The 14,462-nt window shown below is 39.7% G+C and overlaps 1 protein-coding gene across 2 annotated transcripts in view; it reads right to left on the reverse strand.

Moving 5' to 3' along the window:
* The window catches only part of PAPSS1 (3'-phosphoadenosine 5'-phosphosulfate synthase 1), a 73,398-nt gene that overhangs the window by 15,406 nt on the left and 43,530 nt on the right, over window positions 1–14,462 (reverse strand). For both annotated transcript variants that reach the window (XM_048847157.2, XM_048847158.2), the window contains 3 exons: window positions 12,818–13,023; window positions 10,279–10,414; window positions 6,831–7,099 (listed from right to left, as the gene is read on the reverse strand). In XM_048847157.2, coding sequence (XP_048703114.1) covers window positions 6,831–7,099; window positions 10,279–10,414; window positions 12,818–13,023 — 611 coding nt within the window. The remainder of the gene's footprint in view (window positions 1–6,830; window positions 7,100–10,278; window positions 10,415–12,817; window positions 13,024–14,462) is intronic.

The following is a 14,462-nucleotide window of genomic DNA, read 5'->3' on the forward strand; positions in this document are numbered from 1 at the left end:
AGTAGAATAAGTAAGCAAATGTCAAGAATTGAGCAATTAAATAGAAAAATGTTAACTTCTGATGAATGACTTTTAGGTCATAATCAAAGTTATACTGGAATGAGCAATTTCTTACTGATAATTTTCTGTTAACAGCTTCTCTCCTCATGCATCACTACTGGGTTAATATCATTTACCTAAGAAATTTGGAGGCAATCCAGTGTTGCTGTAGGCTCCAGCACTAAGTCCCACCCTGCAGCTCAGGCCACCAGAAGAGTTCTTCCAAAACTGTAAAAATCCTCCAGCAATGGATTAGCATTAAAATAATAACTTGATTTATATATAACAACCTTAAATCAATTAAATGGTCAAGTCTTTTTAGGGAAAAAAAATTTCAATTTGTTACAAATTGCATTCTAGTCATTTACCAGACCACCAGGGTAGGTTGAATAAGGAGAGAATCTGCTAACAAAGAGAATTACCAGGTCACAAATTTCTCATTCTGTTGCACAGCTTTTCTCCTCTTTCATCACTAATGGGAAGTAGTGTACCACAGAACAAGGGTGTGAAAGGAAAAGAAGAGAGTTTTAACTACTGTAATAGAATAACAGGCAGAAACAGACATTCACCCCATATACAGCAAGAGATTTGTAATTTAAAGGAATTATTTGGGAACCAACCCAGTAGCACCTCCTACGAGTAGATACCTCCGCAGGGGAATGGAAACCTACTTTGCAAATCTTCCGCAGATGAAGCTTCCCGCAAGGCCACTAGAAACACTGTAGAGGGAGCTGTGAATCTTTCTTCATGAACAGTTTTTCAGAAACCTAGCATTCCAACTGGTGCAGGATTTTAACATCTTGTCTGCAGCAACTCTGAAGACCTAGGCCAGGGGTGGGCAAACTTTTGGGATGCGAAACTGTATGGAGGGCCAGGTAGGGAAGGCTGTGCTCCACAAACAGCCTGGCCCCAGCCCCCATCCAACCCCTCCCACTTCCCGTTCCCTGACTGCCCCCCTCAGAACCCGCGACCCATCCAACACCCCCTGCTCCTTGTTCCCTGACCACCACCTCCCAGGACCCTCCGCCCCTACTGAACTGCTATTTTGTTATACCACTGGATGCAGAAGATCTGGTGGCCTGATCTGAAGGGCAAGGCTTAGTCCTGGAGACTCCACGAATAACAACGGATCACATCCAAAATTCCACAGGTAGCATTACCCATTAGTGATGAAGGAGGAGAGTAGCTCTGCAGCAGAAAGGAGATGAACTCTCAATTTTTCAGGGCTGAAGACAGATTAGGGATTAGGATGAGACTTTCATGGGGCCAGATTACCCCATATCAACCTATCAAGAAGTTGCTTGCAGCTTTCTCGTGCTATCCACTAATGGAGATACGATACTGAACTAAACAGACCTTGGGTCTGATCCCGTACGGCTATTCCTGTGTAAAAGAGCAGCTCTCACCAAGAACTACTTCAAGATATACAGCAGAGCCCAAACTGACAAACACAGGCAAGGGAATGAACAGTTTTTCCATTTGGCATGCAAGTGGCCTATACTAGAACTGGAAAAGGTTCAGAAAAGGGCAACAAAAATTATTAGGGGTATGGAACAGCTTGCGTATGAGGAGATATTAATAAGACTGGGACTTTTCAGCTTTGGAAAAGAGAGACGGTTAAGAGGGGATATGACTGAGGTCTATAAAATCATGACTAGTGTGGAGAAAGTAAATAAGGAAGTGTTATTTACTCCTTCTCATAACACATCTAGAGGTCACCAAATAAAATTAAGAGGCAGCAGATTTAAAACAAACAAAAGGAAGTCTTTCTTCACACAACGCACAGTCAACCTGTGGAACTCTTTGCCAGAGGATGTTGTGAAGGCCAAGACTATAACAAGATTCAAAAAAGAACTAAATAAATTCATGGAGATTAGGTCCATCGATGGCTATTAGCCAAGATGGGAAGGGATGGTGTCCCCAACCTCGGTTTGCCAGAAGCTGGGAATAAGTGACAGGGAATGGATCACGTGATGATTACCTGTTCTGTTCATTCCTTCCAGGGCAGCTGGCACTGGCCACTGTCGGAAGACAGGATACTTGGCTAGATGGACCTTTGGTCTGACCCATTATGGCCTTTCTTATAAAGATCCAGAAGATGTAGGGACACCATGTCGGAAGTGTTCAGTACTCAAAACTGGGGCTATTTGTTCTACAAACTCAGCACCTATTCAGGTACCTCAATGAAGTGACAAGATTTTCAAGAGTGTTCAGTACCCAGCAGCTCCCATTAGTCTCAACAGATGCCGAGCACAAATGAAAAATCTGTCCACTTTGTTTAGATGTTTAAACAGGAGCTATTGCATGCAGGGTTCTTTTGAAAATCTGTCCCTTACAGTCTTAGAAGATGGGTATTCCTCATGTCACATAGACAAAGGAACAGTATTTCTCGTGTATTTCCAAAGTCACTGCTATTTCTGTTAGCAATATATTCAGGCAGACTAGGTTGTCAACAGAAAGATTCCGGAACTTAAAAGAATAGAACATTACTACAATTACTTCCCCTACATCAAGGAAAATAGTTTTAAGACTGCAAATCTCAACAGTCAGAAAATGTGAAAGTTACAGTTCCCACAGCAATTTTAAACATGGCCAAACTGCATCTGTGCACTATTTCTGATTACTTGTCAGACTGAAATATATCCTGAATGAAAAAGGTAGGAAATAACACTTATTAGAAACTTTATCTTTGCATTTCCTGACTTTTTGTTAAAATTTCAAATCTTAAAGCAGCATTTAAATATTAAAACATATTTCAGGGTTTGTTTTTAATATGCACTTATATACACTCACACATTTTAAAAACAGACATGCCAACATTTTTTTCCTACATTACTTTTTGTAAAGTTCATAGTTACAAGCTTCACTCATTCCATCAGCTCAACTTTGCCATTTTTTCCCCTCTTGCTAAGCTATTTATTGAAGGCAGAAATTTTTTTCTTTAAAAAGCAAATTCTGTGTAGACTATGCCACATTGAACAGAACTGACATTCTTCTACAGCCAAACACAGAGAACTGTTTTTAGAGAAGTGAGGAACTTGTTTAGCGTCTGTCTGTAGATAATCCTCATTAACATAATAGGTGGATAGAAAGATTGCAAGTAATACTCACTAGATTCCAAAGTGTAACATATCGTGTGATTCCATGTATGTTTTAGATATTTTCCTAATATTCAAAATAAGCCTAAGGGATTTAGGCATCCAAATCCCACTGAATTTCACTGCAAGTTGAGCACCTAATTCCCTCACCTTTGAAATCCCAATCTAAGAGTAAGAGTAATGTTAACAGTAAAACCACTTGGAGTCTTTTTATGATGTAATCTCTGATAGGACAAAGTAATACCTTTCGATTAAATATCTTCGGCTCTTATGGAACTAGATTTTTTTGTAACCAAGCAGCAGTTCTGTGGCTTCTAGTATAACCAGTTATACAATTAGTTCTTAAGCAAATTTTCTTCTTTCATTGTTAGTTGTAATATTTTCAGTGTGTGGCTTAGCTGTACAATATATAGTAAGTAATTGACTGAAAATGATAGAGAAGTTCAGCGGATATCAATTTATCCCCTTAACAGGAAATATTCTCATGTTTGTCAACCTTCACACTTTTTGATGGGAACGGGGGGTGGGGGGGGAATTAAATACAGCTTAACAAGTACAGCACCTTGTGCATGTGCATGTTTTCATTCAGTGTACAATCCTGATGCCTTAAAATTCTACCTATCTTGAGGAAGAGTGTGTCTTTTATAGGAAATCAATAGAATTCACCCTGCAAGTTAGAAAATTCCCTGCAGGGCAGGTGACCTTTTAAGACTCCAAGGGTGTAGCCTACAGAATATTGCACTTGATAGTGTGAACACAAAATTTTTAAAACTATATTCTTATCCTCTCATAAAAATAACTATAAACTAACATACATAACATAAAATAGACACTGAGTTAGACGATAATTAAAATGTCTTAAAAGAAAAATATTAGGCAACCACTGAGAAAAAAAAGTGATACAGAAGATCAGAGTGAGACTGTTATGTTACTGTGACATTAGAAACATGCAACTTTAGAAATAAAAATTGCGTCAGCAAAAAGTTAGGTTTAAACAGACTTCTGGAGACACCTATAATCATCTTCCTATTCCAAACATTTACATGCAAAAATGTAAATTCGCATTTTTACAGTTTTAAGAGTCAAAGGCCTGCTTCTGCAGCTGCTTCATACACAGATCTCCTATTGAAAGATGAATATCCTGTGTGTTAGGTAACTATGCATGACACTGTATTCTGCATTAAATTATAATGCAAGTGTTAACATGGCAAGAAACACAGGATTTAACGTTTAAGAAGGGAGCTCATATAGTATCAAAGTACTGTGCAAATACTGGAACCAGGAACTAATTACAGAATTACCACTGTACAACTGGTATGAATTTTCACCTTGACCACAGCTAGACAGCACATGTACCGGATTCCACTGCTGATGAGAGCTATGGGTACAAACAAAGCATCTGAAGTCTATTTTACACATTTGCACCATGAACACACCATCACTTACACAAGCAACATGCAGATGGGCCACTATAGCTGTTGGGCTTTTCCTGATCTCTAAAGGAAAATTTTATGTTTTATACCAAGGGTGGCCAATCTGTGGCTCCGGAGCCACATGCGGCTCTTCAGAAGTTAATATGCGGCTCCTTGTATATTCCAGGACAGCAGCTACAGGCGCCAACTTTCCAAAGTGCCGGGCGGGGGAGGAGGGGTGCTCACTGCTCAACCCCTGGCTCTGCCCCCCACCCCCCCCATTCCCATCCCCTCTCCCGAGTTTGCCATGCCCTCGCTCCCCCGAGCCTCCTACACTCCACAAAACAGCTCATTAGGAGGTGGGGGAGGGAGAGGGAGGCGCTGATCGGCGGGGAACTGATGCGGGGCTGCTGACATATTACTGTGGATCTTTGGCAATGTACATTGGTAAATTCTGGTTCCTTCTCAGGCTCAGGTTGGCCACCCCTGTTTTGTACTATCATACTGCTAACAACAACCAAGAAATCTCAGCCACAATGAGACCTGGTGGAGGATACAACTGATGTTTCATTAGAATAATTTCAAAAAGCTTTAGGATCATATAAAGTGTAAGTGTGAGAGCCAAGAACATAATCAGCAACTATTGTCCAAGTGTGATGCATTCATATTCCTTGACAATGTGCTCATCTTCCCCAGTGGTTGAAGCAGTTAAGGTTTTTATATGGCATTTGCCCTTTTTGGAGTTGATTCTTTTTCTTCAGAGATAACTGTCAGGACTGCAAATATAGTTTCCTAGCTGGTTACCCAACACACCATAAAAAGAGGTTTTTAAAGTACAAAAATGTTAAATTGAGGCCTACAAAACATGCCCATTAAATCTTTACAGACTGGAAAACCATGTACATCCTGTTGATAACCATACTGGCTTAACAGCTGCCTGTTGTTCTGTAAATCATTTGCGCTAAAGAAACAAATCTGGTACCAATGTCTTCTAAATGACCTACAGAAAATGATTAAAGGAAGAGTGTTTTTTTTCCCTTAGCTGGTTACAATACATTACTGGCAGGCTGCTTTCTGAGGTCATTGGAAATGCTGCATAAATTAGGGGATGTTTCTTATTTTATTCAGTATCACGACTGAAGGTTGTGGGTAGAGTTTGTTCAAATCCCTCTTACACACTCAAGATTTTCACTTGGAAAACATGGAAACAGGGACACTGTATTCATAAGCGACTTAATTTACAGGTGTTTGGTTTTCTTAAACCACAACAGAGTACAAGTAGCAGCCAAAAGCAATAACATTGTTAATGTCAAAAGAGAGAATTTTTTTAAACTGCATGAATCTAGTTTTAGTGAAAGGTGGCAACATATCCACTGTAAGCAACAGCACAAGCTTCCCATAGTGTCTAGCTAACACGTCTCAACTGTGATCTGGAGCTACCTTTCTCTGTGGGTGAAAAGGCAGCTCAGTCTCCATAACTACCTTGCCTGCCAACGAGAGGTAACCGAACATTAAATGTGACTGCTGATTTTTGCTATGTGGACTCCCTGTCTACAGTAACTAGACTAAGTCCATCACAACGCCATCAGATGGTTAATTTTCAGTTACTGTGAACCTAGTCAGGATCTGAACTTCCCATGGCCCGAAGGAAAAAAAAAATGGTAATGAGATATAGAACCAATGTCCCCTGAGCCAAATAATCTCCCCCCAAATGTCAACATTTAATTCTCTTCACTGTATCCCACAACCTCTAGAGGGTTCAATTTGAATGCAAACCTCTAAATAAAATCTTGCCAAAAGTTATTTCATAGTCATTTTTATGTAACGCCGTAAAGCAATTCTCCCTAGATTAAGTTTGCCAAAGACACACACTCATCCACCCACCCCACTGTCCCAATTTTAATTGGGACATAAAACTAGGGTCTCTAAAATCCCTGTTTTTTGGCAATTATTCAATATGTTAAAAGACTTTATAACTTCATCTAAAAAGAAAAGGTGAAGAGATATGTATCATCATGTCTTTTTAACAGAAAAAAGGAAACAGCATCTAAAAATTTGACACTGCTCTGTCTCCCATCTCCCACTTTAAACCCATTACTGCATAGAAACAGATATTTGCCTGAATAGGAAAGAGATTTCTGTGGTGCTGTTTGCTAAGGAAGAGAAGATTATTATTAAAGGCTCAACTGCCAGTTTAAAAAAAAAAAAATACACAGCGCAATAATACAAAGCATTACAGAGTAACACTGGCATTGTTTTTATACTCTCACAATTTATCTACCTCCGTTGGTCCAGCATACATCATGGGAGATGGAAATATGGCCACCACTGTTGTTTCTGGATTCAATATTCCTTCCTCCAGTACTGCCGCATGTTGCTTCATACGCCACATCAGAGGAACATCATCCTCCTTTGTCCAGCCACCAAGTGGATGCAAGAGCAGAACTGGACGCCGGTAGCCCCGTTCTAGAAGCTGCTTATGGGTATCCTGCATTAACAGAGCATGGCCATTGTGCACTGGGTTGCGCAACTGGAATGCAAAGACAGCATCTATGGGAAGAAAAAAGGGCCAAAATGGTTAGAGTTACTATTTGTGAAGTTCAGACCATGAGCAGTAGACTGCATGATTCAACAATGTTAAATTGTGATCACTGCTTTATGTACTTTATCAGCATTTTCGAACTAGCCAATCAGCATGGATTCACACCTTACTCACAAGGCAAAAGCAAAAAATAAGTCCAGGTTTTGGTTATCGAGTTGTGTCAATAATGGATTGCCTATACAATGACGTTAATCACTCAGAAAATTAGACTACTACAATGAGCTCTACACAGCGCTACTCCCCATTAAATATATTCAGAAAAATAGACTGAAAAACAAGTCTGCTTACTGAGTGGGGCATCTCTCCAAGAGCACATTGCAGCTGTGATCCATGATCTGTACTGGTTACTAAGAGGTTCTCAAACCAGGGTCCATAGAAAGCTGGCTGGTCCCATGGTCCCTCCCACGCAGTGGTCTACATCTCCTGTCTGGGAGCGTGCTAGCCACTTGCATATACTAGCATGACCAGGGACAGCTCGCCCAGTGGGTAGGGCTAGGGGCGGTACAGCCATGCCAGAGGAGCTGCCCAGGCTCGGCACTCACAGAATATCAGAGTTGGAAGGGACCTCAGGAGGTCATCTAGTCCAACCCCCTGCTCAAAGCAGGACCAATCCCTAGTTTTTGCCCCAGATCCCTAAATGGCCCCCTCAAAGATTGAACTCACAACCCTGGGTTTAGCAGGCCAATGTTCAAACCACTGAGCTATCCTTCCCCCCTGGCTCCTGCAAGTGGCAGCTGACTTGATGCTGCAGTTCCTGTCACGGTTGCTGGCCATGGCCCTGCTGGACTTGCTCATTTACAGGTAGAGCCCTGCAACTCCGCAGATATCCGCGGATATACATTTTGTATCTGCTCAAGGCTCTACCGATTGGATTCTGGATGAAATTTAAGATACTGGTTTTGGTTTAGGTATACATAATATCCACAGAAGAAAATGTTATGTATTACAGGAACCAATGCACCCCTATTATCTAGAATGCACAAACTTTTCTCCATAAGCAACAGCAATGGCATTTGTTGAACATAAAGCTGCCAGAGTGATCCAAATCCAGTAGCTTGCTGCTGAACTCTACCAAACAGGCATCACATTAGCAATGATCCCAGAACACGAAAGTTCTTTGGACACGGAGGTCTTAATGAACTAGTCTACAGAATAACCAGATCACAAACCTGAGGCAGCACACAGTCTACAAACTATCTGAGATGTCAGCAGAATTCTTTTAATATCCCCTCTCGTTTCCTGCCTCTTCCCTCCCTTCCTCCTGCCCCCACTATAAAAGGAATGTAGCCTACCTTTTACAAGGGGATTTGACACAACCTAATAGGTCTCTTCCACCTTTAATCACCATAGTAGAGTTTATGCAGTGTAAGCAGCTGACATAGGTAGACTAGAGTTAATATTACCTTAAAGTCATTTCAACAATACATCAAACCAAAAAAACCACAGTGTTTTTCCTTCCACTGAAAATCAATGAAGGACATGAGGATCATGCATGACTGCACAGTAGCACCACCACCTCGTTATAAGGAAATAATGAAGCCAGGATAACAGGTTTTTCAGATGTCAGACAACTGTTTGTCTGCTCACTGGATAACTAAGACTTAAAGTAAGGATTCTATATCTCAAACTCTGTATAGCTGATTTGGGTTCCATCTTTTACCTCCCTCTCCCACACCTTACAGTGCTTTCTTAGCAGCCCGTTTGTTGCGGCTCCGCTAGAAGAGCAAAGAACAAACAACTTTACTGCCAAGCCATTACCACTTGGTCTGTTACTTATTTATCTAACAGGAACCTCTAAAAACGGAAAACAAATAAACTAACACAATGGTTACTTTTCTCTGATGTGAAGCTAGTAATTGGATCCCAAATACTTCTAAAAAAGTTCCAATACCTTTTGTTATGCTAGTTTCCTTGCAAGGCTCATGTGTTTTGTTCCCAAAGAGCAGCATGGAATAGATTTTAATTAAAAGAGTGTAAAAGGCAATGAAGATAATATGTAAGGAAAAACACTATAAAGGCATTCCAAAGAATTACAGAACACCAATAATATTTGGCTCATTTAAAAGGCAGTCATCAAAGGCGACCTGAAAAAAAAACTATACTTGTGCTTTTGGGGGGGTGAGGGGGAGGGCGGGTTCTTTATGATGTACAGAGGAGTCTGAAAGATTTTATTTTTAAGAAAGGGTTGTTTTTTTTTGCCCTTCAAGCCATCAGAAATACCAATTGTCTTCCCTGGTTTTGCTGGAGGACTTCTTTGAGGACTTGGGAACTGAAGAGGGAGCATTCTTGGCATTCAACTGAAGGATCAGGGATGTCAAATCTTTCACAGAAAAAAGCCACGTACCCAACCTCCAACCCACCAAGAGTTTGTCAGGAGTCTGAGTTTCACAGGTATTAACACACCCACACAGCTAAATTTAGACAGCCTGACACAACATGGCTTCCTCTCCAACTAGTTCAGATTTCAGTCTTTAGTTAGTCAAGCTAATCCAGTCCTCTAAGGGTGGGTGTGGGTGTGGACACACATTATTTCTAACAAACAAAAACAAAGTTTTCAAAACAGTCAGGCTCTCTTTTACATCTGGAAGGAGAAAAAAGGCACTGGCTTGTTGTTGAAGATTACCTTTCTGGCTCAATATTGCAATTGCTTAGTGAATTCTTTCTGAAGAACTGAATTAAATCAATCAATCAATCAGACTTGCACTCTTTTATCCAGCTGGGAACACACTGGGGAGAGGTTTAGTGTACATCTTCCTTATGATCATTTAAAATCATGCTGCACCACAAGCCAATGTTATCTCTTCTTTTCCTGAGTTGTAGAATGTAGTTGTGGAGCAGCCGTCTAGTGGTTTCTGAAGGGTACTGGGAAGACAGGTCTTCAGTGGTCACTGACTTGCTATGATGCCTTGGGCAAGTAACAGCTCACCCAAATTTTAAAGAATATGTCTGCCCATTTTTCATCTAGAAGACAGAATTTCAAGTTTTCCAAGATACTGAAAATATTTTCAAAATACATGTCCCACAAATGATGTTTGTCCCTCCTGGGCAAGAAGCCCATCCAGTCTTGCAGCAGTAAGCTTCTGGATAATATGGAGAATACTAGGATACAGCTACAAAAGTGACTCACCAGCATTCATTTCTTTGAATTTCTGCTTTAGTTCAGCAGGTGTGAGACGGTATTGATCAAGACCATCATTCCAATAAATACGGTCAAGGACTTGTAGATCTCCACCAATAAGCCAGTCCCCTTGCTCCATCACCATCTAGAAGAAAGAGTGGAAGAGGTTTTGTCAGCATATAAATTAAAACAAAAACACTTCAGTTACAGAAGACAGTTGTCAGCTGAACATCTAAAGGACTGCACTACAATGCAATTGCTAAAATCTGTTTTGAGTTCATTCTATTTTATAGAGACTCTCTGAGTCTAAGTGGTAATTTTTAAAATCACTGAAATGTGATCTGAATCAGTTACATTGTAGGGCAAAGAAGGTGAGAATAACTAATCCGTGACTGGCACGTGTATTTCCCTTCAAAATGCTGCATAGAAATGAAAAGTAACTAACATCTTAACCAGTGTAATTATGCAACATCCACAGCCAAAAGGTGTAGATGCCTGGGAAGCTTCCTACTTCAGGACACATGCCATTTAATTGTTGTTCAAACTTCTTACTCCCAGTATTGGAATGAAGCCTACAAAAGCTCTGGTCAACCCAAAATCAATAAGTAACAACAAGCATTTAGTAGCAAATAAAGAAATAAAGTTTTGATTGACTATTCATCCATTACAATGAATTACATTTGTGACTAAAACTGAAATCTTAAGGATTTTTAAAGTTTTTAGATTTATTTTGCCTTGACTTTTATTGATCTGTGTCATAACAGGTATTTACTTATTTATAACTTTTAAGAAGTAGTGTCATCTCATCCTTTATCACCAAATATTAATTTATGACAAATGTTAAGAAGACAGAGCAGAAGTGTATGCGTGGAAATCTAAGTATGAAATTCATATTCTTGAAAGGCTAGAGCTGCCTTTATGCAAGGATACACAAATGAGCAACTGAGCCAGTAACTGCCCAGTTGTTGTACAAAAGAGCAATTGTGTGAATAAATTTATCCTTAAATTCCAGCATTATGGAATTTGAAGAATACAAAATTTGTGCCACATCTGCATTCAAAATGTTACAATAAAGGATTTTTTTTTTAAACCTACACAAATCAGGATATTGAAGTAACAAAGCCTAGAATATCTGCTCCAGCCAAGTTGCACCTGTTGGCAAATCTAACTTATATCGGGCTTCCAGTTCTCCAAAGGGACCATTCCAACAGCTAGGGATCACTACAGTTTAAGAATGCTAAAATGGTGCCCTTTTCTGCAAAAAAGCCTGCTGAAATGGAGGCCCAAGGGCAGAAAAAAAGGGGCATGTGAAAAACATAGGAACTGCTATACCAGCTCTATGACACCTAGACAGTCCTCTTAACTAAGGGGAATTCTAAGAAGCCAGATCCACTGCTCTGGGCTGATAACATGGTGTAAAGCTGCTGAGCAGACATGAGAAGAGGGCTCATATTTCCTACACCAATCTTAACCAAGTCATATTGCGATTGGTGGCATACTATAAGGTGGCATTCACCTGTTGTATGCATTCCATTGTCTTGGATTTCTTTAACCGATATAATTGTCAGCTTTTACTGAACTTGCAATCTCACCATCCATCCGTCATATCCACCGGACCTGTCATTGTACAGGACGGAATGCATGATCATTGAAATAATTTTAGCAACAGCTAAATATGCAATATTCAAGATATAGTCATATTCCCGCAAGAATGTTCTATGGCACTATATTATTTAAAAGGTTAATGTAAAGTAGGGCAGTGTGCAGTTTTCAAATTTGTGCAAGTATTAGTTGTATAGATTTTTTAAATGTATCAATAACTTTTCCTTTTTTTAGGACAAACTCACAGTTAGTCTGAGTTTTTAAAAAATACATTGGTTTTGAGTCATCAGCATGCCAACAAGACTATTCAAAAAACATCTCAACTGGAGATAACCCAGGTAATCTTTAATGCAGTATCCACATAGAGCTTACAAACCCTAACGAACAGAGTTTACAAACCTTAAGACACAGTCACGAAGACTACTCAATGATCAGAACACGCATCGTGGTAGGCAGAGTGCAAGGAGACAGAAAAGTTAAGTATCCCTATGAGAGGGAACACTAAATGTTTCAATACCTTCAAAACCATCCACTATATATTCAGGGAGGATAGATACACCCTATATGCACCATGTTCATCTGCTGCTTCAGTAGTTTTGATGACCCATCTGGGCCCACCTTAAACAGAAGGCTGCATTTCCTAAGTGTACCCAAGGAGAAAGTTCTCTTCTCTGATCTATTGCTGATTCTGTGGCACAGTCTATGCGTTTCACATGTAGATCATCCACTCATTTTAGAATGCCACACTAACAAGCGAAGAGTACGCAATAGAGATCAGCTGCATCGAACAGTAAAAGCTTTACTTCTGTCTAAAAATTAAACAGAAGAGCAAAGAATTTTTGGTCCAGGTAAACAGTTGCTGGTGTCAACTCTACTCCACTTGCAACTATAACTCTACAAAAAGGATAGTTTTAATTAGAGCTAGATAACACAGCTTTCAAACAACCTTGATGTAGGGATGTTCCTTGCATATTGTTCCCCACTGCCTGGCACAGCGTTCCTCTTTCCTGTGTTCATAAAACTCTGGGTTACGAAGAATGGCCACACGACACCCCTCATACACCAGTGCAAGAGCTGTACATCCATCCAGTCTCTCTTTGTCTTCCTGGCTAGCTGGCAGCACTATAGGCACTGATAGGTTAATAACTCCTCCTGTAGGATAAAGAATACACACTTCACAAATGGTGACCAAATGGCATATGCAAACCCAATCTTCTCTTTCTAACAAGTTATAATACAAGCTATACATTCCATGACACATAGTTCAAGTAATTACACTTAACTGGTGCTAAAGGGGCAAATTTTAGAATAAAATACTTGAGATTGTGCTCCTCTATGAGATACAAGGTAGCTATACAGTAATTTAGGCACCAAGTCTTGAGAAGGAACCAGCGTGTTTAAAAATTGGTTGTGACACAATCAACATGTGCACTAATGAAAGTGGTACCAAAACCTTCTAATCTACACAGACAGAACTATCTGTCAAAAGATTGATACTAGACACAAATATTTGGAGTCTAAAGATAGTCCATGTTTTATGGCTGCCAGAACCGCCTTACATACTAGGGTATGTGGTTCCAAAACTGACATTCAGGGAGTAAAAGGAGGCTCTTCACTTCTTGTTCAATGTTGCCTTTTAAATCAGAAGATCATCTAAAAATCATTTGGGCACAAATCTGCATTTTAACCTCTGGTTCCCACTAACATTTTTGTTATTTGTACTTCAGATGCTTGGGAAGTTCAATGTGATGGAAAGTGGTCAAAAACGTCAAATCAGCTAGTGTATATTATTCAATTAATTCAAAAGTTAAGTTTTTACTACTATAATATTGAGAGAATCAACATATTTTCAGACTGAACTACCTGAACCCATATGTTTCAAAACAGATTGACAACTGAGTCGGTCAGACATTTAGCATATGTTTGTTTAGTTGCAATCTTATCAACTGTCAACTTCCCACAAAACTAGCCCAGAGCACGTCAATTCTAAAACTACATGTGATCTTCATTTTTAAAGATTTACTTCATTACCACATGCTGGAAGTCTTATTTTTCTTGACAACAATAAGGGAATTAGGTTATGAGAGACTAGTGGACTAGTTATTGTAAATTAACTGAAAAAGCTTGAAGTCTTAATGTCATACTTACCATAATAATGAGAAACTCCAGGGTATTCACCTAGGGCAAAATCCTGTCCCCACTGAAGTCAACGGGAATTTGGCCAATGAATTCAGTGGGGTTAGGAATTCACCTCTGGCCCTATGTAAACTCACATCTTTGGACAATACATTTTAGAAACCTTTCAAACCTGCCCCTAGAGTCAGAAAGTTAAAAATGATGAAGTTGGCTGGAAAAGAACATGCAATAATTTTTTATTCCCAGTCTCTCATATAATCTGAAATGAAAGGTGTGTCGCATACTTGCACTCAGAATTTAGTCTTAGTATCCAGATTCTTTGTTTTCCAAAGCAAACAAAGGATAAAATAGCACTTATTAAGCACTTAGTTGTACAAAAGAGAAACATTTACTGTGTTGCAAAAGCGTCAAACCTTTTATCAGCCAGTCTACTTGCCCACCACTAAGGTTTGGTT

Source organism: Caretta caretta, chromosome 4 (assembly GCF_965140235.1).
Source record: "Caretta caretta isolate rCarCar2 chromosome 4, rCarCar1.hap1, whole genome shotgun sequence".
NCBI lineage: Eukaryota > Metazoa > Chordata > Testudines > Cheloniidae > Caretta > Caretta caretta.